Here is a 27,917-nt window from a genome sequence, read left to right on the forward strand (position 1 = left end):
GGGGTTGGCTGGTGCCTTGAAGTGCCCTTCCTACGCAATGACTGAATGAGACCATCTGGATTTTATTATATTCGGTAGCTTTGTGAAATTGTTTTATAGTGTATTTTATACTGGAATTTTATTACGTATTTATTGTTTTATATTGTAAACCGACCAGAGTCCCTCTGGTCGGAGGAGATGGGCAGTGACAAATTTAATAGATAGATAGATAAAACAAAACAAGGACGGGAATTGCACCACCTCTGAGCCCCCTTTGTTTCAAAGCAGGCGCCCTGGACTGCAACCCCCATCATCCTCAGCCAGCGGGGGATGGTGGGGGGCTGCACTCCCCTCTACCTGGCGGGTGCCTGACTTGCAGCAGGCTGCTTCGAAGCGCCACCGGGCGACGCTGCTGGTCCTGCCTCCCTCCCCCAAAGGACGGAGGCGCTCGAGCGGCTCCCCACCGAACGGGCATCGCCGTCCTGAATAATGCAGCGGCGGGTGGGCGGGGCCGGCTGGGCCGTCGCCTGCTCCGGCGATTGGCGGAGCGCGGCGGCGGGCCCCGCGGAGGAGTCCAATGGGAGGCCTGGCTCCGGGGGGGCGGGGCCAGCCGCGGTGGGGGGCGGGCTCCAGCAGAATCCAAGATGGCGGAGGCGGATGCGTCCGGGAGGTGAGAGCGAGGCTCGCTCGGGATTTTTTTTTTCCCGGGGGGGGGGCGACGTGTCTGCGAGGGGAGGCGGGGGTCGCCCTTCAACCGCCCCCCCTTCCTCAGTAGCCTCTGTTTCGTCCCTCCTTCATCCCTTTTTAACTTCTGGCGCCCCCCCGCCCCCTCCTCTAATTCCCCCCCCGTGCCTCAGTTTCCCCTCTTTTCAGGGACCCATGTGGCTTTCCCCTTTCCTAGACAGCGCCCCCCCTTGCCACGCCTTGCCCCCCGTGGCTTCCTCTCCCGTAGGGCACCCCTCTGCAGCGCCCCTAGACCCGACTCGCCGGGCATCGCACTCCAGCACCCATCATCCTGAGCCGACGGGTCTCGGTTTGGGGCGTGCTTGCAAAGTGCAGCCCCCATCCTCCCCAGCCAGGCCGCTCCCCTCAGTATTTGGACTCTCCCTCCCCACCACAGCCCTGGCTCGCCTGTCTGTAGGGGATGATGGGGGTTGTAGTCCCAGCCACGGGCAAGGCTGCAAATTAGGGCGCCATTCCTGCCCTGGCCTCGCTTGGCCAGTCTTTTTCCAGGTTTGCAGAGCTTTGGAGAAGGGAAGAAGAGCCCTTGATTCTTTCCAGACTCCCATCAGCCCCAGCCAGCAAAGGATAATGGGGGCTGTCATCCCACACATCTAGGGGCCACCAGGTTGCCTAGCCAAGCGTGCTCTCTTCCCAGGAACCCACATCAGGGCAGCCTCCTTCCTCTGCCCTGCGGCCTCCTGCAGCTGATAGACTGCCTCTCTGCATGGATGTTCTCTTTCCTACTCAGCCAGGAATTCAGTTGTTGCTTTGGATCCTGTCCCCACATTCTTTTTGCCTAGAATTCGGTTTGTAACACCTGACAGCTACTGCTTGCAGGAATCACAGAGATCACAGATTCCTCTGCTTTTGCTGTGCCCAAAAGAACTCTGAGATACCCTTCGAGTCCTTGTCTTTGGTAATCTGATAATGCGACTACTCAAAACTCATAATCCCCTTTTTGGGTTGCTGTGTGCTTCCCACTTAAGATCCAGTACTTCCCCCCCAGTTTATTGGTTTATTTATTCCACTGACCTTTCATCTTTCCTTCTCACAGGCTAATTCTCTTTATTTCCCCTCCCCTCCTCCCTCCCTCCCTCCCTCCCTCCCTCCCTCCCTCCCTCCCTCCCTCTTTCTTTCTTTCTTTCTTTCTTTCTTTCTTTCTTTCTTTCTTTCTTTCTTTCTTTCTTTCTTTCTTTCTTTCTTCTATCCCACCTTTATTATTTTTATTAATCAGTTCAATTGCCCTTCGTGTTTGTCTTCGCAAACTCTGGGAATCAGTTCCTTTTTACAGTTGGGGTTGAAGCAGTGGGCTTAAGTTCACCACTAAGCTCTTTCATATCATATGGTGCTGTGCTCTTTACAAGTCTCTGGTGGCTAAAAAGATGAGCTTTGAGCCCCTTGAGGATTCAACGGCTTAATTTTCACCTCCTTGAATTTATCCCTGACGTTCCTGAGGGCTAGCGACTTTAGTGTATCTGAAACAAAAGAGCTGAGTTTCATGCTGGCGTTGTCCTAGAACCGTCTTTCAGCGCATAGCGCTACCAGTTTGTAGTTGTCAGAATTAAACTATGGCTTGATTCCAATGATTTCTCTGGGATTTCGGTGGCCTTTTTGTTCGAGACACTCATCCCACATAAAGCTTCTGGTGGCCACACAGCAACATGAACAAAAGGAAATCTCTGCACCACGGAACTTACAATTTCAGGTCTGACATGGAGAGGAGAAGAACAAAAATGGGGAATATTTGCAGCTTTTATGGGAAGGTCTTTTAAAATTGGGTGTTTTTCAAGCTGCTTTTTTGCTCTATCTGGCCCTGGCTTTGTCTCTTAAATCTGTTTCTTGCAACATATATGGAGGCTAGAACTGATCTTTGTCTCACCAGCAATTTGCCCTTCGCTCCCTCCTTTATGACCATAATTCCTCCCTCCACTCTTTGGGTTAGAACAGTGTTTGTCAACCTTAGGAACTTTTAAGATATGTGGACTTTATCTCCCAGCATGCTGGTGGGGGAATTCTGGGAGTTGAAGTCCACACCTCTTAAAAGTTGCCAAGGTTGACAACACTGGGCTGGAAGCTGCTTCCAATCCCCAACAGCGTTGCTGGGAACTCAGCCCAATCCTGATGTTCCTTAAACACGCAGCTTTGTTTGGGCTCTTTAAGAGGCCTCGAAGGCATCCTGCAAAATAACAATTCGCTATGGATCCCGTGAGCCGGGAACGGAGATAATTTGCAAGCACGAGAACAGACGACCTGCAAAAGGTTTCAGTAGGCTAATTTTTAGAGGGGGCAGGAAGCTATTTTGTAGAACATCTGCACTGGGGCATCTCCAGGTAGGTTGCAAGAGAAAATGTACTAGGAAATTCTTTAATCTGGTCTCATCCTGAGCCAGCAAGCCTCTGTATATCAGCTTCCCTCATCTACTGCCCTTGTTTGTTGCCTCTGAATTATAATATTACTTGTGGTACCTCTGGTTGGTTCTGTCAAAGTGTCCCCCCCTCAAAAAAATTAAAAGTTGGGAAGGAAAAACATGAGAGCTATTTCCCTCACCTTTGTGGGCACATCTGTTCTTTCTGAGCCTTTGAGCTTTGCTGGCAAGACATCCCCTCTTCTCCTAAATTTGCTCTGACTGCTGCTTTCAAAGAGATTTTAAGAACTGCCTTGCTGGATCAGCGTCAAGGTTCACAGGCAGCCCCGCGGGCTGCTTCCGGTAGTGTCAAGCCAGTTGTTTCTAAACCAAGCAGTGTGATGCTGATCCAGCAAGGCAGTTCTAAACCAGCCTTTCTGAACCTTTTGACCCTGGGGGAACCCTTGAAATATTTAACTGCTCTGAGTCCCTCTGCAGGGGGAGATGGGCGGTAGTATAAATTTGAGAAATAAATAAATAAATATTTTTCAGACCTCGGGGAACCCCTGCATGTTCAGGCTCAAATGTAGGCCAGAAGTTCCAAAATTATTATATTTGTTTCCTGGGTGGGCCTGAGTGTATGCATTTGCAGTGTTCTTAAGCTGAAAATAAAGAATGAGACTTACCTCTTTCTTGTGAAGTTGCCCGAATTTGAAATAAAAATAGATCATGATCTCCCAGGGAACCCCTAGTGACCTCTTGTAGAGCCCTAGGGTGCCACGGAACCTTGGTTGAGAAACCCTGTTCGGAATGATGCCCATCCTTGTTCTCCGTTCTTCACATGAGATCCCCATAGTGCAAAGGCTGTGTGTGTATTTGCTACCAGCGAGCTGCCATCTCCCGTGTGAATTTAGCCGGGCAACAGCCCTGGGCCTGATCTTGTGGGGATAGGATGCTTTGCAGGCTCTTAATGCGTTGCTTGGAAATGTGTCCTCCTTCCTGTTCCACCCAGGATGACAGCTGCCGTTTGGTTGACCCTTCTCCTGGCGGTGGTGTCGGCGGTGGACCGAAGCAACTTCAAGACCTGTGACCAGAGTTCCTTTTGCAAGTAAGTTGTGGGAAGAGAGATGGAGAAGCACTGGATGTACCTGGTCCCCAAAGGAAGCGGGGACGGGATGACGTCATCGTTGTCGTCTTCCCCTGCACGGCACCTGGGCCTGCTGTCTTGGGGTTTGGGTGCTTGGAGGCAGATAAATTACTGCTCTCTCAAGACTGGGAACGAGACACCTGAAGAGGTCGCGTGGCCGGTCTGTCTCCACTAACTGCAGTCTCCCCTCTCCAGGCGTCAGAGGAACCTGAAGCCCGGGAGCTCCCCTTACAGGGCCCTGCTGGAATCCCTGCAGTTCAGCCAAGATTCCATGAAAATCCAGCTTATTAACGAAGCCAACAAGGTAAATTGAACCCCTGGGACTTCCTAGATCAGTGTTTCTCAACTGCGGCCACTTTAAGATGTGTGGACTTCAACTCCCAGAATTCCCTCGCCAGCCATGCTGGCAGGGGAATTCTGGGAGTTGAAGTCCACATATCTTAAAATGGCCACGGTTGAGAAACACTGTCCTGGATGGTCTGAAACAAGTTACCTTCCCTCTCTTTCAGCTGAAAGGTCTTAGGGTTAGACGTGGGCCTTGGGGTTAGAAAGTGAACTCCTCCTGGGGCTGGCAAGAAGAGTCAGGCTGCAGCCTCGGCTCTGGGCTGTGTTTCCTGGAGGGAAAATGCCGATGGGATCTGTTATTTCCAATTCCAGGTTCCTCTCCTCCTTGAGTTTTATGGCTTGAAAGGGAACATGACCCGCCTCCGGATCAACGAGTTGACTCCCCTCAAGGCCCGCTATGAGGTACCCGATGTCTTAGTCCAGGACCCTCCCACCACCAGGTACGGGGATGGGATGCTGCGTGTGGCTCAACGTGGCAGGTGGTCTTTGGGTGGTTTGTGTGGGAGGGGGGACAGCTGAGGGAGGCTAGGAGGTCGCCTGTCTTCGGGGGTTTCTGCAGAGACAGGGAGTTCAGCAATGATGTGATGGCATGTGGGAAAGACCTTGGGAGACGGGGTGAAGACATGCTGCCTAGGGAACAGTCAGATAAGAGAGGGCTTAGCCTGAAGCTGCATAATGGGAGGAGAAAGAGGCTCAGAAGGGACCCTCCCTAGTTTCTCGGGCTGTAAAGGAGACAGCGGGAGGATTGGACTTTCAGACTTGCAAGATTCTGTTAATGTAGCCTTACCGTAAAGTAGAATCTCATCTGGTCATGTTTCCTGTCTGGCCTACCTGGGAAGGCTGACAAACAGAAAACTGAAAGATTTGGCATCACACTGCATCAGTCTTCATGGGGACAGAAATGGTCTTCCAGCCAGATCTGGGTTTAATTCAGTAACCTCCAGCAAGTGTTTTTCAAACTGAGCCACTTTAAGATGTATAGACTCAGATTTGCAGAATTTTGGGACTCGAAGTCCACACCTCCTAAAGTGGCCGAGTTTGAAAAACACTGGGCTAGCTTCGGCATCCCTCTGTTAACAGATGGGGATGTCTGCTTCCCCTCCTCGTTTCCTACTATGTCCTCACCCCACCCACGTGTGTCTCCCCTCCCCAAGACTGTCTGTCACAGGCCGCGACGAGAACAGTGTGGAACTGTCGCTGGGGGACGGGATCCGCAAGGTGATCCTGACGGCGAAGCCATTTCGCATGGACCTGCTGGTGGGGTGGGAGCTGGTGCTGAGCGTCAATTCCCGGGGCCTGCTTGTCTTTGAGCACCTGCGCCAGAGAAAGGACTCGTGAGTACCTGGGTATCCATGCAAAGAATGGAGGGGGTGGTTTTCCTTAGAATGGCAGCCTGCTGCTGCCGGGGGCAGGGGGGGCTTGATTCATTTAGGTTAGCGTCCCGGGTTCCATCCAAGAATTGGAGGCGGAGGTGAGCTCGTCTGTCGATCATCTCTTTGGCTGCCTTTGCGGGAGCGACCTCCATCCACAGGTCGGGCCAGCCTGTTGAATTTGGGGAAGGGAGGACGATCGAGGTCCCTTTTTCTTGCGGCCAAAGGCGCTGCAGGGGTGGGCGATCCAGAACAGAATTCCTCCCACTTGGTCCACACCCTGGAAAATGGACAGGACCTTTGACCACAACAGCCATCTTTTCTCACTGGAGAGGGAATGGGCTTTGCAGTACTTCTGGACGCCAGCTGCGGCATCAACGGCGCTCTCTTTTTCAACCTTGATTTGATGGAGAGCCCTTGGGCTAAGGCCTCCAAGCTGTTTCCTGGATTTTTTTTTTTTTTCCAATTTCCTGGATTTTATCCAGGGTGATATTTATGGGAGGTGAAGTCCCACAGAATCCAAAGAGTTACAAGTTTCCCCTGTCCCGTGTTAGGAAAGCAACAAGCTTTATATCTGTGTATCTATCTATCTGTCTGTCTATCTAACTATCTAGGTGGGTTGTAGAAGGATAGATGGATGGAGATATTCTCCATCCTTCTCTTTTCTAATACAGGTAGTCCTTGACTTACAACCACAGTTGGGACCTGAACTTCCGTTGCTAAGTGAGGCGGCAGTTAAGTGAGTCACGCCCGATGTTACGGCCTTTTTTGACACTGCCGTTAAGTGAATCATGGGATTGTTAAGCGAACCCAGCTTTCCACATTGACTTGGCTTGTTGGAAGCCAGCCTGGAAGGTTGCAAATAGCACTTGTGTGACCCCAGGACACTGCGACCGTTGTAAATACACGGCAGTTGCCAAGTGCCTGGATTTTGATCACATGAGCGCAGGGATGCTGTGACAGCCGTAAGTGTGAGGACCAGTCCTAAGTCACTCTTCCCAGCGCCGTCGTAACTTGGAACGGTCGTTAAACGTATGGTCATAAGTCGAGGACTACCTGTACTCAATGCACCACCCTGGCCGCCTGCCCTTCCCCAGGCAGGAGCCAGGCCCGAGGTGAGGGGTGGAGGTGGGGGAGGTTGGGGGCATCTCTGAGATTCCATGCACTGACTCTCATGTTTTCTGTTTTTGTTGGTCTGTGCCGCCCCCTCTCGCTCGGCCCCCCCAAGTTTCTCGGATAAAGTTAGTAGCACGGTCGTTAGCATTTGGGATAGCATCAAGAACCTTTTCTCTAGGTAAATCTGCAGCTTCTGCTACTGTTTCTCAACTCCCTTTCCTTGCCCCATGGAGAGCGGCACTTCCCTTCCTTCTGACCTAAGCAGCAGGGGGGATCCCACCCGCCAGCCCCTCTCGTTCTCTCCGCCCCTTCTTTTGGGCATGGAGAATTACGTCTCCTTTCCTATGGTCGTGCAGAGGAGAACTGGGGGCCGCACATACGCCAGGTTGTATGAATCTGCACAGCCAGAGAGCAGCGCTGGGGGTTGATGGAGATCCAGGGCTGGAACAGAAAGGCGTTTGGTGGTGGGGAAATCCAGAAATATTTTTAAATCCCCCCGACACATCAATCCTGCTTCATTGTTTTCAGTGGGTTGTAATGCTTTCATTATATAACAAGCAATAAGAACTAACAAAACGGCAGGTTTCGGCCTTTTAGGTTTGGGAACGAGCCAGAGGATTAGAGAAGCACTTGTGGAACGTGGCTTGATCACGGTTAAGGGGCGTAGGTCACCCGCACTGAAAATCCCAGCTAGTTATTCCCAAAGAATGTAGGAATGTATAAACCAAGAACAAACTTACTGGCTTTTAAGGTTACAACAAGCAAGGATCCCTAGCATGGAATGCAGAAACCAGGCACTCTGAATATGGGCACCCTCCAGATGCGCAGACTTCATCTCCCAGAATTCCTTGCTGAGAATTCTGGGAGGTCAAGTCCCCGATCGGGAAAGGCTGCAATAAGCTTGTGAATGCTGTGTAGGTGGTGCAGTCATGCTAAGTGGTAGAGCCTAACAGGAGTACCCTGAGTTCAGCACACCAAACTGTGTGAATTGCCAATCTGGATTCTCTAAAATCTTGGCTTAACATGCCTTGCAAATGCGACAGTCCAGGGAGCTTCAGGACCGGCCAGGGATGTCTCCAAAGCAACCACCTGCATCTGGCAAGGTCAGATGCGCGCCTCAGTAAGGACTAGTGCATTGGCAGCTTAAAGGGGAAAAGAAGCCGTCCGTCGCTGCTGGCTGTCTGGGGTAAATTGGTCTCCAAAAGCCAGGGTATTTCTGGGGTCTCACTTGTTTGTTGCTCATGTAGATTTTCCTTCCTCTTTTCTGAGAAAAGATAAGTCACCTTCCTTGATTGCCAGTGGGCAGAATCAGGCCTCTTGATAGGGAATCGGATTCTTTCTATGGATAATTTGGTTTTCTTCTCTTCTGGACCTGGGGGGGGGGGGCGTGCGGCCTTCCCTCCTGGCCGGCAACTGTTTCTTGAAATCTTAACCGCCTTGTTCCATGTGGTGAAGGCTTAGATTAGCTCGATGAAGGCGCCGAGAAGCCCTCTATTTGGGCAGAAGACAAAGTTTGTCCTTCTTGGGGAGAAAAGTGAAAAGGGGTTTGTCCCAAGGACCGAACAGGATCTGGGCATCGATAACCGGTTTTACCCCGTTCTCTGCCCCATGGCCGGCTCTTCCCCGTCCCCCGATTCCCTACTAACTAGCTGGGCTGTGAAACAGTGTGTGCGCTTACACTGATTGTTACGCGGTTTGTTTGAGCCAGGGTGCACGCGTGTGCGTGCGTGCGTCCGTGCACACACACGGACGCACACAAGACCTTTCTGTGGCGTATGATTAACTTTCTGGTTCGCTGTTCCTGGATGGGGAGATGCAGGGGGTCTCCAGCTGAGCCGTTCCTTTTCCCCACCTCCTTTCCTTCCAGAACGCCGACCAAGGAACCAGACCCGGACGGGGCAGAGGCTGCGGAGGCCTCTAATGCCCCTTTGCCTTTGGAGGAGGAACCGACTGAGAAAACGGAGCAGGTGACTCCAGAATTTTTCCAAGAGTGAGGCTAGGAAGCTGTGGCTGTCATGAGTACTGGTGGCGAGCAGGAGGGGACCCCTATCCAGGGGGGAAAAGGCAGGCGTAGTACTGAGGAGTTGAGCAGCCATTCAAAGAGACACAGAACAGACCCGCCTTGACTTTTGGGGTTTATCTGTCTGGGTTTTCCCACGCTTCTTCAGTTTGTTAGGATTTTCTGTCTATGTAGCAGTAATAAAGCACTAGAGACCTATTCCTTGTCTCAGCGTGGTTCCTGGCTGTTAGGACATCAATCCTAACAAACTGAAGAAGCGTGGGAAAAACCCAGACAGATAAACCCCAAAGTCGAGGCGGGTCTGATCTGTGTCTCTTTGAATGGCTGCTCAACTCCTCACTACTACGCCTGCCTTTTCCCCCCTGGATGGGGGCCCCCTCCTCACCATCAGTGCTCATGACAGCGGCCTTTGGTTTAATTCCATGCCAATTGCAGAGAGAGAGAGAAGAGAAAGAACCAGGATGGTAGAAACACTGCTAACCTGAAAATTAGCTCCACCCTTTACCATACAATGCCTGTTTAAAAATTACTATTTTTTTACTCCCCCCTCCCCATTTTATTATACAGTTAGTCCTCACTTAATGACCACAATTGGGACCAGAATTTTGGTTGCTAAGTAAAGCGGTCATCAAGCGAATCCAACCCGAGTTTATGACCTTTTTTGCAGTGGTCGTCAAGTGAAACACCATGTCATTAAGCAAAACACCTGCTCATTAAGCGAATCACACAGCTCCCCGTTGATTTTGCTTGCCAGAAGCTGATCGCTGAAAATGGCGATCATGCGAACGTGGGACACTGCAACGGTCATAAGTGTAAGGACCGGTCGTAAGTCATTTTTGTCCAGCACTGTCGTAAGTCTGAACCGTCACTAAATGAATGGTGGTTAAGCGAGGACTACCTGTATTTTATTACAGGATCTTTTTAAAAGTGGTCAAAAGTATGTTTTCTCATTTTCATTGGAAAGAAACAATGTTCCTCCGCCCCACTTAGAATATGGCATTGAATCGGGACAAACATCAGCAGGTTGGGTGTTTCAGAGTAGCTTCTTCCTCCCATCCATATCTAGGGATGCCAGTAAAGGAATCCTGAATATTTATGCCGTGTCTACTTACCATGTCCTTCCACAGCACGCTCTTGTTACCTGGCCAAAAGATCCTTCCTTCCTTTGTATATTAAGTAACTTCAAACAGATGCTACTGGTGTCTGCCCAGAATCGAGAACTGAGCTTTGTTCAACAGCAGAATGGTTTAAATTATTATCAGCAGCAAGAATTGTATTTGTCTTCTGCTCTTCCTTTTAAAAGCGCACAGAGCAGTCTGGGTAAAATGATAGCACCATCCTCATGGAAAGCAGTTTGATAAGGCAATTGACAGCAAAATCTGTCTCCCGCTAAGCCAATCAAAGTGATGATAGTATAAAAATTAATTCAAAGGCCCTCGTTCAGGGCCTGGCGTTTTGAATGTAAAACAAAATCAGGAAGGAAGCAATGGGAAAGATTTCTTGCTTTCCGGGCTGTTCATTGTGTCAGCCTTTTCGTTTTTTTTTTTCCAGCTTGAGGACACATCCAAAAGGGAGGGTGAGGCTGAAGAGGATCCTGGAACCTGGGAAGAAACTTTTAAGACCCACACAGATAGAAAACCCAATGGTAGGAGCTTTGTGCTGGGAATGGATGCTTTTTAAGTTTTATTTATCTGTATTATTTTCCCCCTTTTCGGATTGAAAGCACTGAATTAAAATTATAAGCTCTCCTTGAAATCAGCACAATGACTGTGTTTAAAATGCTTGTCATTTAGAAGGCAGGGAAACAGGATCGACTAGATCAGGGTTTCCCAGCCTCCACAGCTTTAAGATGTGTGGACTACAACTCCCAGAATTCCTCAGCCAGCATGCTGGCTAGGGAATTCTGGGAGTTGAAGTCCACACATCTTAAAGCTGCGGAGGTTGGGAAACACCAAACCGGATCAAGCTATGTCTTTGAACAAGTCATTAATTTTGTAAGTGTCAGTATTAATTTTCTTCCTGTTGCTTTTGATAAACAGGCAGTGATTCTTTGGAGACATTACTAAAGAAAAGTCACTATAAGTCTATAAAGTAACACTTTGCTTTTAATTCTTTCAGGATCTCAATGGCAGAAAATTGGTTATTAGAGCTCAAGGGGGCTTTAGAGCAACAAGTATATTTCTTACAAGAGCCAGACTCTTTTGCGTTCCTTTTCAGCACTGTCAGCCACCATTATTTGGGTTCCCATTGTCTAACAAGCCCTGGTTAGGGAATTTTCCTTCTTCCCAGGAGAATCATCCCTTGGTAGTTTCCCAAAAACAGAATTCTGCAGGCAAAGCAACATCCTGCTTTGTGTTGTGTGACTTCCCATGTAACACCAAACCTCGGGGTGCTTAACTGGGATTCACAAACCAGCTTGAAGTTTCACATTCTGGCCTCATGGTTGCTTGCAAACCATGGTTTATCAAGTGGGATCACTTCAGTGCAGAAGAGGAAGCCTGGTTTGACATTTCAAGAGTGACCTCACCTGGAGGAACTCTGTGGCCATCCAGCCCTTTTCCTTCCCTCCTTGTTCTACAGGGCCAACGTCGGTGGGACTTGATTTCTCGTTCCCGGGAGTGGAGAATGTCTATGGCATTCCAGAACATGCAGACAACCTTCGTCTTCGAACCACTGAGTAAGCTTGGGGTCGATGGGGATGCTGGCAAGGGGCCATTTCTCCTGGTAGAACTGGAAAAGATGGTGCTGAAAGATGGTGGGCAGCTGAGAGCTTAGATGGTGGGATTTCCTAAGGAGCTATCATGCCCTTGGTAGGGGGAATGACAATCTAGAATTCTAGGCCGTTTTCTCTGCTCTTTCTAATTACCACGTTCCTGGCAGGGGAGGGGATCCGTACCGTCTCTATAACTTGGACGTCTTCCAGTATGAACTCTACAACCCAATGGCGCTCTACGGATCGGTTCCGGTGTTGCTAGCTCACAGCGCCCAGCGCACCCTTGGCATTTTTTGGCTCAATGCGGCCGAGACCTGGGTGGATATCACCTCCAACACAGCTGGCAAGGTAGGAGGTGTGGCCTTGGCTCAGGCACATGTGACAGCTTCCCTAGTCACCTATGATAATCTAAAGTTCTGTGCAGGTGAGCGGATGGAATTTTGTTCAAGCGAGCGAGAGGGTTGGCAGAGAAGTGGTGAATTTCCTCACCCCTCCTTCGTTAGCCCGTTGAGTTTTGTCCCGGATACAGAGGATGTATCTGTACAGAAATATAAAAATCATGACTTGTCTCATCTTTTATCCACTTCGCAGTAGCCGAGAACCTAAGGAGGTTACAAAATAATGGGAAGTGCTGCTGTAAAACAGAGTTTGGAATATCCATTTCTTTTAGCTACCCACAGTGGTTGGTAGTTCTGGGACACTGTCTGAAATTTTTAAAATGTCTTGGGGCCTTCAACCACCAGATGCTGCTGCTAGGGGTGCCTAACTGGTATTTATTAGTAAACCAGTGACTATTGATACATTTAATATATAAAGTAGTTTTTTAAAGTTTAAGGATTGTTCCTTTTTTTTTAGTATATCTTGATGTTTTGTTTAGATTTGGTATGTTTCTATAAATAAATGATGCCAAGTTGGGGTTAAATTCGGAGCAAAAGCTAACTATGATCGTACATGGGCCTCGGTGGTGTCCTGGGATTGGGGGCACAGCATGAGTTGATCGACACCTTGCAGTAACCTGGTTTGTTCGTTTTTGCTTCCGCCTGTTGGGCAACCCCACCTATTACACATATAAGAGGCTTAATTTTACAGATGAACCCGATGAATTGTGGTTAGTCAGCAAACCATGGCTTAGTGTGATGTGCGAGCCACAAATCACTGTCAGATTTGGCTGCAAAAGAAGAAATGTGGGCAGGCACTGAGAGGGGAGTGGGGGAGAATACAGAGTGGGGGAGAATACAGATAGTCCTCGCTTAACGATCATTCATGTAGTGATGGTTCAGACTTACGACGGTGCTGGAAAACCGACTTGTGCCCAGTCCTCACACTTATGACCGTTGCAGTGTCCCTGTGATCACAATTTGGGCACTTGGCAACTGGTTCGCATTTATGTCCGTCGCAGCATCCTGTGGTTGCGTGATCGTCATTTTTGACCTTTGCCCAAACTCTCCTGCAGACCCTTTTTGGGAAGATGCTGGATTACATACAGGGAGGAGGAGAAACGCCACAGACAGATGTTCGCTGGATGTCGGAGAGTGGAATTATAGATGTGTTCCTCCTGCTAGGACCTTCACCTGCCGACGTTTTCAAGCAGTACACGTCCCTCACAGGTGAGCTGGGTGCAAATAGTGGAGATCTTGAGGACAAACAACTAGGGCAACGCGGAGAGAGATTAACCTGCCCGGTCCTCTGAATTCTGCTCTCAGGCGTTTGGTGATACTTGGTACCTTCCTCTTCTTCAGATGGGGAAATCAAATCTGGAAACAATCCAAGGAATGAGAGAATTAAGAGCCCCAACTAAGAATATTTATTAGATAAGTGGTTAAGGTGGCAACCTGAGAATGCCAGCCAGGCCTCTGTTTTGAATACCAATATATAGGCATTTTACAATCAACGTATGGCAGGGTCCTCAGGTAGTCCTCAACTTACGAACCACAATTGGGACCGGGACTTCCGTCGCTAAGCGATGCGGTCGTTAAGTGAGTTGCACCCAATTTTACAACCTTTTTAACCGTGGTCGTTAAGCGAGTTGTACAATGGTTAAGCGAATCTTGCTTCCCCCATTGACTTTGCTTGTTGGAACTGGCTGGGAAGGTTGCAAATGGCAGTCACGTGACCCTGGGACGCGGCAGCCGTTGTAAATAAACGCCGGTTGCCAAGCGCCCTAATTTTGATCGTGGGGACGCTGCGACCGTCGTGTCAGGACCGGTCGCAAGTCGCTTTCTTCAGCACCGTCGTAACTTGGAACAGTCGTTAAACGAACGGTCGTAAGTTGAGGACTACCTGTATATGTGTGAACACGGTAGCTGGTCCGTAGCTGTGTGTTTCCGCTCCTTCTCCAGGCACCCAGGCCCTGCCTCCGCTCTTTGCCCTGGCCTATCACCAGAGCCGCTGGAACTACAACGATGAAGAGGATGTGAACGCTGTGGACAACGGCTTTGACGAGCACGACATCCCGTATGACATCATCTGGCTGGACATTGAACACACCGACGGCAAGCGCTACTTCACCTGGGACCCCAACAAGTTCCCACATCCCCGGGAGATGCTTCAACACCTGACGGCCAAGAGACGGAAGGTACAAGGACAAGGCCAGGAGCTTGGTTTAAGGTCTTCCTGGGGCTTGGGAGTTTCCAAACCTCCCATCATTGGCTTGTAATTTGGATATTCCAGGCATGGCCAGGATCTAGAACCCAAACTAGAAACAGATTTGGCAAAGTAGGAGCAGTTCTCTCCATGCAGTCTTCAAGGAGGTGGGTCTATTCAGCGCTACCGCTTAACTCCATCACCCAGTTCATGTTGTTTATCCTTCCCTCTGACCCAGATGGTGAGCATCGTAGACCCACACATCAAAGTAGATACCGGCTACCGAGTCCACAATGAGATTCGCTCCCGGGACTTTTATGTCAAAACCAAGGATGGGAATGACTATGAAGGCTGGTGCTGGCCAGGTGAGACAACGCTGTAAGATGGTTGGCTTCTTCCTGGGACCTGAGCCAGTGTGATGGTATGTGGAGATGACCTTGGGAGACGGGTCAAAGAGATGCTGCCGAGGGAATGGTCAGATAAGAGGTGGCTGAGCCCGCAGCTGCATAATGGATGGAGGAAGAGGCTCAGAAGGGACCCTCCCTGGTTTCTCAGGCTGTGAAGGAGACGGGGGGTGGGGGAGGACTGTACTTTCAGACTTGCAAGATTCTGTTAATGTGGCCTTAAAATAAATTCAGATTAGCTCATCTGGTCATGTTTCCTGTCTGGTCTACCTGGGAAGGCTGACGTAATGGTATGTGAGAAGGACCTTGAGAAATAGGGGGAAGAGATGCTGCCTAAGGAACGGTCAGATAAGAGAGGGCTTAGCCTGCAGCTGTGTAATGGGTGGAGAAAGAGGCTCAGAAGGGACCCCCCCTAGTTTCTCGGGCTGTAAAGGAAAGAGGGTGGGATTTGGACTTTCAGACTTGCAAGATTCTGTCAGTGGAGCTTTAAAATAAAGTCGAATTAGCTCATCTGGTCATGATTCCTGTCTGGCCTGCCTAGTAAGGCTGACAGCCAGCCCTTTTGTCAGGAGTAACCTCTATGGCGCTGGTGGGCCTCCAAGACACTGGTGACCTTCTTTTGTACCTGTTGGGCTTTCTAAAGCCGGCAGAGCTGAATCCCAACTTTTTCTTCATCTTTTGGATGTGAAATCCCCATGTTGGCATTTTTACCCATTTGACGAATGGGCTTACCTCCCCAAAGCTCTCAGGATTCTCAGTGTTTCCACTAGTTCCCCAACATTTCCTTGAGTAGCAGACTGGAGCAAGCAATCAGCTGTTTCGTCGAGAAGAAGACTCAGCTCGACCCTAAGCCCTTTCCCTGTCTTCTTGCCCTCAGGGTCAGCGGGCTACCCGGATTTCACTAACCCTCAGATGCGTGCCTGGTGGTCCAGCATGTTTGCTTACGACCAGTACGAGGTAGGGAGCTTCCTGGTCTGTGCAGGCCTTCCTTCTCCTCTTCAGCCTCTTCCTGTTGCTCACTTCTCCTTCGACTGCAGGGATCCACGGAGAACCTCTATACCTGGAACGACATGAACGAACCCTCCATCTTCAATGGCCCCGAGGTCACCATGCACAAGGACGCTGTCCACCAAGGGGACTGGGAGCATCGGGACGTCCACAACCTGTATGGCTTCTATGTGGTGAGTGTTGTTGCCTTCAGGGCCACCACAAAGTGAGTCTTTGGCCCGAGCCATGGCTCCAAGGATCCAATGATTTCTTGGCTGGGGATGACCTGGGCAGAGAGAGGGGAAGACCCATTACCTGGTTCTGCCACCTTGCCTGGGGCGGGGAGGGAAGTAATCACTCCTGGAGATGGCTGGTGCCCTAAAGTGGCCCTTTAGATATACGTGAGTGATATTATATCTATCGTCGTCATCTGGATTTTATACCGTATTTATATCTTATCTTATATTGTTATATTGTATTTGATATTTATTTGTGTTTATGATATTTGATGCTTTTATCACTGTTGTAAACTGCCCAGAGGCCCTCCATTGAGGGGAGATGGGAGGTGGCAAAATTTAATAATAACAATAACAATAATAATAATAATAACCAAGGCAACAAACAGATCTATGTGGCTTCAGCCCATTCACAAGAAGATAAGAGGGAGGAGGGGAAGCACATTCGGACTTGCAAGATTCTGTTGCTATAACCACTCTAATAAAGTAGTTCTAGGCCAAAGTGGTGTCCATTTCTTGGTCTGGTCTGCCTTCTAGGTCTGGCATCTCTGGAATATGCAGAGAGGTGTGGGACAGTGGGAAATTGTGGGCTGCGAAGTGGTTGGTTTCATAGTCCTTTTGGGTCATTTCCTAGACTGTTGGGTTGATCAAAGCGTCAACGGTTTCGCTAACCATCTTTTCTCCCCTCCTCCGGTAGCAAATGGCAACAGCCCAGGGCCAGGAGCAGCGGTCTGGCGGTGTGGAGCGGCCCTTCGTGTTGACCCGAAGCTTCTTTGCGGGTTCACAACGTTACGGTTGGTAGTGGGCACGTGAAGGTGAATGCTGGAGCAACTGCACCTTGGGCAGAAGTTCCCACTTGAGTCTTCCAGGCTGGGCCTGGGAGAGAAACCCATTCCAAAGTCGGAGGGATGGATGTTCAAGTCCCAAAGGGAAGAGTTTGTGGGGAGGCTGGGAAGGGACAGCAGTGGGGGAGTCAGGTGTGAGTTTATCTCACAAATGGCAGTTTGGCTCAGATGGACAAAGCTGAAGGAAGCATCTCCGAGTCTTCGAAAAGACGCCGCCTTAATTCACTCATTATAAATACAACTTCGTTGTAAACTGCCCAGAGTCCCTCTGGTGGGAAGAGATGGCCAGTGACAAATTGCAAATAACATAAATAAAAATAAATGAGACTGGAAAGTTTCTATTCGGTTTTTCAAGGTTCTGTATTTACCTGGAGAAACACAGAAGAGGCCGTTTCTGAAATCTAGCTAGTTCTGATTTCCTTGATTTTGAACAGAGCAGGGGCTAAACCTATACAGGCAGTCCTCACTTAACGACCGTTTGTTTAACGATGGCCCAAAGTTACAAAAGCCTTGGGAAAAGTGCTTTTCGACCTTTACGACTCACAGTTACGACTGTCGCAAACCGTCAGACCACCCATGCAGTCACGCGATTGCCATTTGGGCACTTGGCAGCCGGCTTGCATTTACGACCAGTTGCAGCATGCTGCTGTCACATGATAGCGATTTGCGGCCTTTTTTGCCAGTTTCCAACAAAAAACGTCCATTGGGGAAGCTGGATTCGCTTAAGGACCATCGTAAAAATGGTCGTATAATCAGGTCCAGATACGTGGTGATTCGCTTAATGACCATACCACTTAACAACCAATTTTTCAGTCCCACTTGTGATTGTTAAGTGAACACTGCCTGTAATGGTTGAGTAACCCATCTCCCTTCAGGGCCACGTAGAAAGGTTTATTGTTTGGTGGCAGTATGTCCACAGGGGGTGAATAGTTTTTTATTTCAAAACTTTCCTTGAAGTTGTTTCCCCTGGGAACAGCGGGACAGCTAATAATACCAGGAGATCAGCTACACGAAAAGCTGGAAATCAAAATAGTAACCCCAGCCAAAATGCCCTGCATCAAAAAGCTGTTTAAAAATGAGCCAAATGTTATTAATTAATTAATGGATTAATCGGAGATGCTCCATGAGATGAATATAACCCCTCCACTGAACTACTAAGAATTATGCAAACAGGAATGATAGAAATGCAGCAAGATCTCTCTGGTTGGAAGGAACTGAGCCGGCAAAATCCGAAGGCTTTCCCCGAAAGGGTTATTAATGCTGATGTAGACTGATTGATTAATTGACTGACTGATTTATATAGCCCCCCCATCTCACATACGTGACCCTGGGCAGCTTATCAAGTCAAAACAACAAAACCAATAAAAAAATAACCCCAAGCGTAACAACAAAAATCATTCAAAAAAACATTCAAAACAATAAACACTATTATCATAGCGGGAGAGTGCAATTTAAATTAAATAGTTTAAATAGTGTCGGCAGCAAGGTTATGGTGACTGGGGATGATTGGGTTTGTAGTCCTAAGTTTCTGGAAGAGCAGCAGATTGGGACAGGCCGATGGCTACCTGCCGTGTCTTAGTCTCTGTTACAGCTCGTTGCCGTTCCGTGCAGGCGCTGTATGGACAGGGGACAACTCAGCAGAGTGGGACCACTTAAAGATCTCCATCCCCATGTGCCTCAGCCTGGGTCTAGTGGGCATCTCTTTCTGCGGAGGTAAGCGCCACAGGTCGCGGAGTAGAGGGAGGAGCAGATGGCGTCTGAATAACAGAGGCACGTTGAATCCAGTCCTTTTGAACGTTCAAAGGGTTGGGATGGGTTTTCGTGGCCCTGAAGGCAAAAATGGCCCTGTGAAGATATACTCCTATTTCAGATGGAAGGGCTAAGGCGGTCGGGGGCTCTGCAGTCTTCACGCAAGCGAGGTCAAGATTTGAATTGGGAGGAGGCATCTGAAACCAGGGATGGAGAACTATTTATGTTTGTACTGAACGAAAAAGAATACAGGTAGTCCTCAACTTACGACCACAATTGGGACTGGAACTTCCGTTGCTAAGCGAAAGGGTTGTTAAGTGAGTTACACTCGATTTCATGACCCTTTTTGCCGTGGCTGTTAAGTGAATTGCCGCCATCGCTAAGTGAATCACCGCAGTTGTTAAGGGAATCCGGCTTCCCCCGTTGACTTTGCTTGTCGGAAGCTGGCTGGGAAGGTCACAAACGGCGATCACGTGATCCCGGAACGCTGCAACTGTCGTAAGTGCGAGCTGGTTGCCAAGAGCCTGAATTTTGATCACGTGACCACGGGGACGCTGCGACGGTCGTAAGTGCGAGGACCGGTCACAAGTCATGTTTTCCAGCCCCGTCGTAACTTCCTAACTTGTTAAACAAATGGTTGTAAGTCAAGGACTACCTGTATTGCAGCAAGAGAGTTATATTAAGCCTTTGGTGGTCTTATAATATTTACTTTAAAAACCAAAAAAGCCCCCCCCCACTCCTCCAAATGACACAAATGAGTGGAACTGTTATTTCTATGAGTCTCTCGCTGATCCAAGAAAAAGGAAAAAGCGCCTACCCCCAGGCGGGGAAAGATTACCCAGACTTAAACCAGTGTTTCTCAACCTTAGCAACTTTAAGATGTGTGGACTTCAACTCCCAGAATTCCCCAGCCAGCCATGCTGGCTGGGGAATTCTGGGAATTGAAGTCCACACATCTTAAAGTTGCTAAGGTTGAGAAACACTGCATTAAACGGTCCCTCTCTGCATCTTCCTTCCCGCCGCTTTCAGCCGACGTGGGCGGCTTCTTCAAAAACCCTGAGCCGGAGTTACTGGTACGCTGGTACCAAGTGGGAGCCTATCAGCCTTTCTTCCGGGCGCACGCACACGTGGACACCACCCGCCGGGAACCCTGGCTCTTTGGCGAGGAGAACAAAGCCCTGATCCGGGATGCCATTCGCGAGCGCTACGCCCTGCTTCCCTTTTGGTACACCCTGTTGTATCAGTCTTACCGGACTGGCCAGCCCGTCATGAGGTGAGTGGAATGGCTAGGAACAGGGAGAAAAAGATGTGCCCTGATTCAGGTCACACCTGTCACTAAGCCAAACTGTATGGGTTTGTTGAGGTGTGTAAGCCAGTGTTCAAGGCTTGTGTCATTTCAAGTTTTGGAGGCTTTTTGGTTAAGTAAATCATGGCTAAGTAAATCACGGTGGCGCTGCGGGTTAAACCGCTGAGCTGCTGAGCTTGCCGATCGGAAGGTCGGCGGTTCGAATCCGCGTGACCACAGAAGTGTCTATGGACAAACGCCGGCTCTTCGGCTTTGAAACGGAGATGAGCACCGCCCCCTAGAGTCGGACACGACTGGACTTAATGTCAAGGGAAACCTTTACCTTTACCTAAATCATGGCTTGGTTTGCGGGTGAACTTGATCTATATAGACCTGATTTCCATCCTGACTGGCAGGGTTCATGGCTAAGAACCTGGCTGTGAGTTTCTAAATAATAGTTTGGAGCTGTTCTTACAATTTTTATTGAAAGTTTTAGCAGCAATAATGAGAGCTAATACAAGCTAAAATAGAACAGAGAAGACGGGAAGGAAGGAAGGAAGGAAGGAAGGAAGGAAGGAAGGAAGGAAGGAAGGAAGGAAGGAAGGAAGGAAGGAAGGAAGGAAGGAAGGAAGGAAGGAGAATTGGAGGGGAAGGAAGGAAGGAAGGAAGGAAGGAAGGAAGGAAGGAAGGAAGAATTGGAGGGGAAGGAAGGAAGGAAGGAAAACATTGGAGGGGGAAGGAAGAAGGGAGGGAGGGAGGGGAATTGGAGGCAAAGGAAAGAAAAAGAATTGGAGGGGGAAGGAAGGAAGGAGCGAGCTAGTGCAATAAGGAAAAAAGTAAAAGAAAATAGAAAAAAGAGAAAGATATGAAGAAAGATATAAAGAAGTGGCTTCCGATGTTCTTCATGGCAGTTATAAGTACAATTATATTTTAACCCCTCTCTCTAAAGTTACATCGTGACTCTCTCCTTTCTATAATCTATCCTGTCTAATCATCAAAACTGTAAATCCCAAGTTCATTCTTTTCATTTTTACGCAAAAAGTCCACAAGAGTTTCTAAGGCATAGTTTTGTTTTTGGTTAATTTGTTTGTTTTTTAACTGTTCCTAATGTTACCTATAGGAGTTTGTTTTTTGTTGTTTTTAACTTGTGAACTACCCCAAGCCACATAGGTGAGATGGGCAGTTATATAAATTGAAATAAAGAAACAAATAAGTCAATCCTGGTTTGCAAATCACACTGGATGGGTTCATACAATAGCCAAAGCTACAAACCAGCTTTGCATGCTGCTTGAAGCCAGCCTGTATTATGAAGCGGGAAGGAACCATGGCTTGATGCTGGGTCTGTATTGTCAAATTATCTTCTTGCCCACTTGTCCCATCTTTCCAGACCCTCTGCCCCACAGAAATGGGACCACTGAGAAGGTGGAAACAGAAATACTGTAGACCAGTATCTCTAAGCCATGGTTTGATGCGACCTACGCTGGTGTGTCTCTTTTCTTAAATCATGTTTTGTCCATGCAGAGATTATGCCAGACCACCTTCACACATCCTTAATCATAGCTGATCATCATTTCTCAATCTAGCAATGGCATTGTATGATATTTTCTCATTTCGAGCACGTTAATTATTTCTTTTTGCTTTCTGATAGACCTCTCTGGGTAGAATATCCCCAAGATCCTACCGTGTACGGCATTGATGATCAATATCTGCTTGGTGAGTTTTTTTGTGTCTGAGAGAACAAGGAAGGGCGAAGATGAAGGTTCAGTTGTCCAACTTCCTGTTCCTGTTGCTTCCAAGTCTCTCTTGATCCCTGCCATTTTCAGCTGAGAATTCTAATTTCTTAATTAATTTTTTTTTTTAACCTAACGGAAGGAGACTCCTTTGATTCCAGTGTGTTATAAAGGACAGAAATGGTCTTTTTCGGTCTGTATTTCAGCAAGGAGTCTTTGGTGGGATTTAAGCCATTGGGTGATATTTTATATATTGACTCTTCCATTAAAATGCAAGTCTCTGAATAATTAAGTCAGTCATTTGACAATGCTCGAGCTAGAGACAATATTAAGAAGGGGGAATGTTGACAGCACATGACTTAAAGTATCTTGTTGCAGTTCTTGGTCATAATCAGTTAAGTAGCCATTTTCTAACGTGTTGGACTACAATTCCCATGACTCCCCTTTTGACCATTGTTGGCCAGGAATTATGGGCGTTGAAGTCCAGCGCACCAAATTCAAGAAGGCCCCCAGCAACAGGAAACTCGCCCTGCAAATAGAATTGATGAGTGAGTTGGCAGCGATGAATCCCAGCCGTGTTTGACTCTTCCATTGTGTCTCTGTCAATAATTACAGACATCAGTGTGATTCCTTTTTCAAGGGACTTTCTTTAGAGTTAGGGTTTGAAATTAAGTTTTGAAATACCGTAAGCCGTTCATTCAAGTTTCTAGATCTCATTGGCCATCTCCCTTGCAGGCGATGCACTGTTGGTTCACCCCGTAACAGCCCAAGGAGCTCGAGGCGTGCAGGTCTATTTGCCTGGCAAAGGAGCGGTAAGCGAGATTTATTTTATTTTAGTACAGTAGGCTCTCAGTTAACCGGCATTGGTGGGGATTGGTAGATGCCGGATAAATGTAGTTTGTGGTTGCTTGAGAGTTACTATTAAAACCTAATACCCACTAGATGGCAGCAGAGAGATACAGACTTTTTTGCCGGTTGCTTGAGAGGGCCGGGTTCCCCCCCCCCCCCCGCCCCGTTGCTTGAGAGGGCCGGTTTTTCCCATTTTGATTTTTGTGTCGGTGGCTGGAGTTCTGGTTAACTGAGAGTCTCCAGTATTAAATTTATACACCACCCATCTCACTATAAAAGTGACTCTGGGCGGATGTTGGTGGGCTTGGCACACAGTGTTAAACCGGCTGGGGAAAAATTCCCTTCACAAGGGGAGTGTTATGTGCAGGTCTATATTTAGAAGGATTTTATGCTGCCTTTCTGCTCAGTGCAGCAATTTGGAGCAATTGCATAGTCACAGAATTCAGCATCGGGGCCCTTAAGCACAACAGTAAAAACCAGAAGTTCGTATTAAAAAACTAGCTGCAGGAAGAGAAGGCTGGGACATCTCCAGGTTGTCTGCATGTGCTCTTCAAGAAACATTGATTTTGCAGTTTACATTGATTGCCTGGCCCTGTTTCAAGTGGGATGGAATGTGTTTCGGCCGCCATGGGGCATCTATTGTGCTTTTAGGGCTTTTAACTTCGTAAGCCACCCGGAGTCACCAGGTGTGAGTTGGGCAGCCTGATACATTTGTTAAATTAATCAATAAATACAAAGGTCTCCGGGGCTGCTGAGATGTGGCATGGATCCAAATCACAAAGCCCTCTAATGCATTCTCTTGGCAGGTTTGGTACGATGTCCACACCCACCAGAAACTCCACGCGCCCCAGACACTTTATTTAACCGTCACCATGAGCAGCGTAAGTCAAAGATTTGAGGGAGAGGATGCGTCGCAGAATGGAGGGGTGCTCCTCAGAGGCAGGTCAAATTTTGGGGTGGGGCACAGAAACCACTACCTGCTGAGAGTTGGTGATTTTTCTCAAGGTCACCCACGTGCTTAAAGGTAGTCCTCACTTAACAAGCACAGTCGGGACCAGATTTTCAGTTGCTAAGCGAATCCAACCTGATTTCACGACCTGATTTGCTGCGGTTGTTAAGCAAATCATGTTCCCCATTGATTTTACTAGCTGGGAGCTGGCTGGGAAAATCAAAAATGGTGATCACATGACTGAGGAATGCTGTGACAGTTGTAAATTCGAGGACCGGGTGCAAGCTGGCTTTCCCTGCACTGTCGTAAGCCTGAACCATCGCTAAACAAATGGTCATTAAGCAAGGACTACCTGGACATCAGCAAACCCCCCTGAACTCTGACCTCAATCCCTTCCCGCAGATTCCAGTCTACCAGCGTGGTGGCAGCATTGTGGCTCGAAAGGAGCGGGTCCGACGTTCTTCGGACTGCATGCAGAACGATCCTTACACGCTCTATGTGGCTCTAGGGCCCCAGGTGAGATTGGAAGGAGAGGAACGGATAGCTTCGGAAGGCTGCTCTACGCTGTTCAGTTGGGGTTAACGTCATCAGGGACCAGTCAAGGCTCCAGCAGGGATTCGACCTGCATGCTCTTGATGCACAGCACCTGTTTTTTCCCCATAAGCCAGTGAGGGTGTTGGGACCCTAAGCCACAGCTGCCTGTGCCTCTGCTTCTTGGCAGTGGGGAGGATGGGCCCTAGATTTGAGAACGGCTTTTCTGCTCCCTCTAAAACACCCTTCTCTAGGATGGGCATTCCCCGTCCGTGTGGCTATCAGTTCCCAGAATTCTCAGCATGGCCGTACTCGCTAGGGGATGCTGGGAGTTGAAGTCCCTGCCTCTGAAGGGCACTCTGGGTAAGGATCGTGGGTCTTGAGGGTGAGGTTGAAACGGCCCAGGAGAGGTCCTTCCAAAGGGTAGGATGCCCAAGGCAGATGCTCCCTGTTCTTGTGTTGGGTTTAATCATTCGGATCTCTGTGCTTTTCTGCCTTTCCAATTCCCTCCAGGGGACTGCGCAAGGAGATCTTTTTGTGGACGACGGGCACACGTATAACTTTGAGACGAAAGGACAGTACCTGCACCGGCTCTTCCGTTTCTCTGGCAACGTGCTGACTGCCAGGTACTCGGCCTAGGACAGTGTTTCTCAACCTCAGCAACTTTAAGATTGTGGACTTCAACTCCCAGAATTCCCCAGCCAGCCATGCTGACTGGGGAATTCTGGGAGTTGAAGTCCACCCATCTTAAAGTTCCCAAGCTTGAGAAGCACTGGTCTAGGATTTTCTTTTTTCTCCTCACCCCCCACCCCAGCATCTGCCACCCCCTTTTCTTGCTGAGTTCCCCGATTTTCTTTCAGCACCGCTGACCCAAAAGGCAGCTTTGAAACTCTGGCCTGGATCGAACGGGTGGTGATCCTGGGAGCGGGGAAGCCGGCGGCGGTGTTCCTCAAGCAGGACGGTGAGTTGGCGGGGAGGGAAAAGTCACAGCATCTTTATTTTTCTTTTTCGCGGGGCGGGGGAGAAGGGAAATGGCAGGTGAGTCTTCCCACACCATCAGTTCCGGCCCAGATCCGATCTGAACTGGCAAATTGCACCACCTCGCTCAGAGGACGTAGATGTGTAAGTCAGGAACGAATGCTAAAGCCTCCCAGCTTCAGATTTTAGTTTAAAAAATGAGGATCGAAGGAGGAAGCCATCATATGGTCTTCGTTTAGGATCCTGTGGTTTTCCAACTGATTCAGTCAGAACTCCGCCAGTTTACAAGGCCATCAGCAAAGGAAGGGTGAGATTTGCTGCCGTGGTATATACAGCAGTTCTCATGTAGCTCCACACTTTTAGGTGGGGAAATCTGGAATTACAGGTAGTCCTCGCTTAATGGCCACAACTAGGACCAGAATTTTGGTTGCTAAGGGAAGCGGCCATGAAGCGAATCTGACCCGATTTTATGACCTTTTTTGCAACCGCCTTTAAGAGAATCACCACGGGTGTTAAGCGAACCACGTGGTCGTTAAGCAAGTCATGCAGTTCCCCACTGATTTGGCTTGCCAGAAGCCGGCCAGGAAGGTTGAAAATGGCAGTCACGTGTCCACAGGACACTGCGATGGTTGTAAATGAGAACCGGTTGCCAAGTGCCCAAACGGTGAACACGTGACCGTGGGGAGGCTGCGACGGTCATAAGAGTGAGGACCGATCATAAGTCGGTTTTTCCAGCACCGTCTTAAGTCCGAACTGTCAGTAAACGAATGGTTGTTAAGCAAGGACTACCTGTACTATAATTCCAGCCGCAGATGGTCACTCTTTCTCTTTCCCCCTTCCTCTGATAATTAATACGCACCTCCCTTAACATTCACATTCAAGGGGGACAGTCTTTCAAAACCCGATTGTCATGGGCTTGTTGTTCAGTATTTTACAGGATTTGAGGAGGGGGATAGGATATAATCGATTGGTTTTGAGTGCTTGCAGCTCATTTGTCCTTCAAAATGTTCCCTGAGGCTGTGGGGATGCCAGACATGTCCACTTGCTGAGACTTGCCCTCTCCCTCTTCTCCCCCCCGCCCCCACCCCACTTTCCAGGTGCAGCAGAGACTCGCCTTGATTTCACTCACGAAGCTGAAACGTCTGTTTTAACCGTCCGCAAGCCTGCTGTCAACGTTGGAGCAGACTGGAGCATCTCGCTACGATAATGGCACGAGGCGGGGGCGGGGGAGACAAGGGTTAGCTGGGCAGAGGGGCAGGGAGATGTTTGGGCGGGGTTGAGGAGCTCTAGGTGTGGATCCTATTCCTGATGCAAGGAGTAGGTAGATCTGGAAGCTCCCCACCAGCACCGAATCTCAGGTCCAGTGTTCCATTCCAGAAGGCATGGCGTGGAGGAGGAATATCTTTCCCCTTCCCCCCTGGACCCCGCCCTCCCTCCCTCCCTTCTCTGTCTTCCTTCCTTCCTTCCTTCCTTCCTTCCTTCCTTCCTTCCTTCCTTCCTTCCTTCCTTCCTTCCAATTCTCCTTCCTTCCTTCCAATTCTCCCTCCCTCCCTCCCTCCCTTCCTTCCTCCCAATTCTCCTTCCTTCCTTCCTTCCTTCCTTCCTTCCTTCCTTCCTTCCTTCCTTCCTTCCAGTTCTTTTTCCTTCCTTCCTTCCTTCCTTCCAATTCTTTTTCCTTCCTTCCTTCCTTCCAATTCTTTTTCCTTCCTTCCTTCCTTCCTTCCTTCCTTCCTTCCTTCCTTCCTTCCTTCCTTCCTTCCTTCCTTCCTTCCTTCTCCCCTCCCTCCCTCCCTCCTTCTAACTCTTAGCAATATTTGCTGTAAAATGAGGAATCTCCTGACAACGCTGGATACAACTCATTTTCCCTGTGTTCCCCCCCCCCTCTCCTCTCCTCATTTTTTTCTGGCAATGCAAACCTGGGTTGAATTTTTCCAGAGTGGATGGGGCTATATCTTTTTCTCCACACCCCTCTTTGTCTCACCTCTGCCCACTCGTTCTGGCTGAAGTTTTAAATCTGTTTCTGGAGCAATTAAAAACAAACAAACAGAAAACCAAATTGACCGGGAGGCAAGGACTGCCTTTTAACCCCCTTTCCTTGCCAGCTGGTGAATGTATTGAAAAGTCGTCTCCCCCACCACCCCAACCCCATATGCAACCACTTGCTATTTGCAAGAATTTGTATATGCAGCCAGATCATAAATCTTACCAAGCTCCCTGGATCTTGCTTCTCCTGCTGAATCCTTTTGGGGGGGGGGGTATAATTCTGTTTCTGAGGGAGGGGGTGGTCCAGGTGTCAGTGAATCACTGTCACTTCTATTTATGGGGTTTTTTTAATTTTGGTTGGGGTGGGTAGACAAGACAGATCATGTGAAGATAAAAGGGTGGGCTTTGTGGCTGGGTTAGAAACCGGACCTAGGCTTGTGAGCAAGTGGAAATGGATGTTTTTGTCCTGCACAGGGACCAAGGAAAAGAGGTGGGGGGGAACCATGGGGGCATGAGCTGCTAGAAAAACAGCCCCCTTCCTTGCCGGAAAGAGAGAAGTAGGGGTCCATCTGCCTGGGACTGGAGAACGGGCTGGAATTTTTTTCCTTTTAGCTGCTGTACCTCCTGGCTCCCAACTTTGCTCCTGCCAACAGGCGAGAAGCTTTTGTTTTGTGGTTCTGTTATCCGTCGGTGTATATGTGGATTAACATTCCTGATTCTGGCTGGTTCTCCCTTATGTGTTTGCAGGCAAAAGGCACAGAGCAGGGCTTTTAGTAAAATTTCCTTCTTAACACACACACACACACACACACACGTGCGCACACAAACATCTTTTCTATCCCTCCCCAATTGCAATGACATCTGCAGGTAAAGCTTTTACTGACTGGAGTGTTTTGAGAAAAGATGGAGAATAAAAAAAAAATGCCACAAAGACTCTTTTGGTGTTGTTTTAACTGACCTTGGAACTAGTTTCAGGCCATGAGACTCGGATTAGGAAAAAAGACGTAAAATATTTGACTTACAGAACTTTGGATGAAGAATTTATCTAAGC

General features: G+C 48.8%; 1 protein-coding gene across 2 annotated transcripts; it reads left to right on the forward strand.

Moving 5' to 3' along the window:
- Nucleotides 1-598: 598 nt before the first annotated feature.
- On the forward strand, nucleotides 599-27,797 carry GANAB (glucosidase II alpha subunit). 2 transcript variants are annotated; one of them, XM_063317023.1, is made up of 25 exons: nucleotides 599-649; nucleotides 4,059-4,154; nucleotides 4,389-4,497; nucleotides 4,851-4,978; nucleotides 5,693-5,872; nucleotides 7,137-7,202; nucleotides 8,892-8,991; nucleotides 10,596-10,689; nucleotides 11,625-11,721; nucleotides 11,925-12,105; nucleotides 13,211-13,364; nucleotides 14,097-14,332; nucleotides 14,579-14,705; nucleotides 15,622-15,701; nucleotides 15,782-15,925; nucleotides 16,665-16,761; nucleotides 18,424-18,525; nucleotides 19,591-19,834; nucleotides 21,495-21,559; nucleotides 22,312-22,388; nucleotides 23,232-23,306; nucleotides 23,777-23,890; nucleotides 24,419-24,531; nucleotides 24,766-24,866; nucleotides 25,981-27,797. In XM_063317023.1, exons 1-25 carry the CDS (start codon nucleotides 624-626, stop codon nucleotides 26,088-26,090), a joined length of 2,916 nt encoding a protein of 971 aa, XP_063173093.1. In that variant the 5' UTR covers nucleotides 599-623; the 3' UTR covers nucleotides 26,091-27,797. The 2 variants fall into 2 exon arrangements, with proteins under 2 accessions (XP_063173093.1, XP_063173094.1); XM_063317024.1 differs by lacking the exon at nucleotides 7,137-7,202.
- Nucleotides 27,798-27,917: the final 120 nt, after the last annotated feature.

The sequence above is a fragment of the Candoia aspera genome, chromosome 17 (assembly GCF_035149785.1).
Source record: "Candoia aspera isolate rCanAsp1 chromosome 17, rCanAsp1.hap2, whole genome shotgun sequence".
Lineage (NCBI taxonomy): Eukaryota > Metazoa > Chordata > Lepidosauria > Squamata > Boidae > Candoia > Candoia aspera.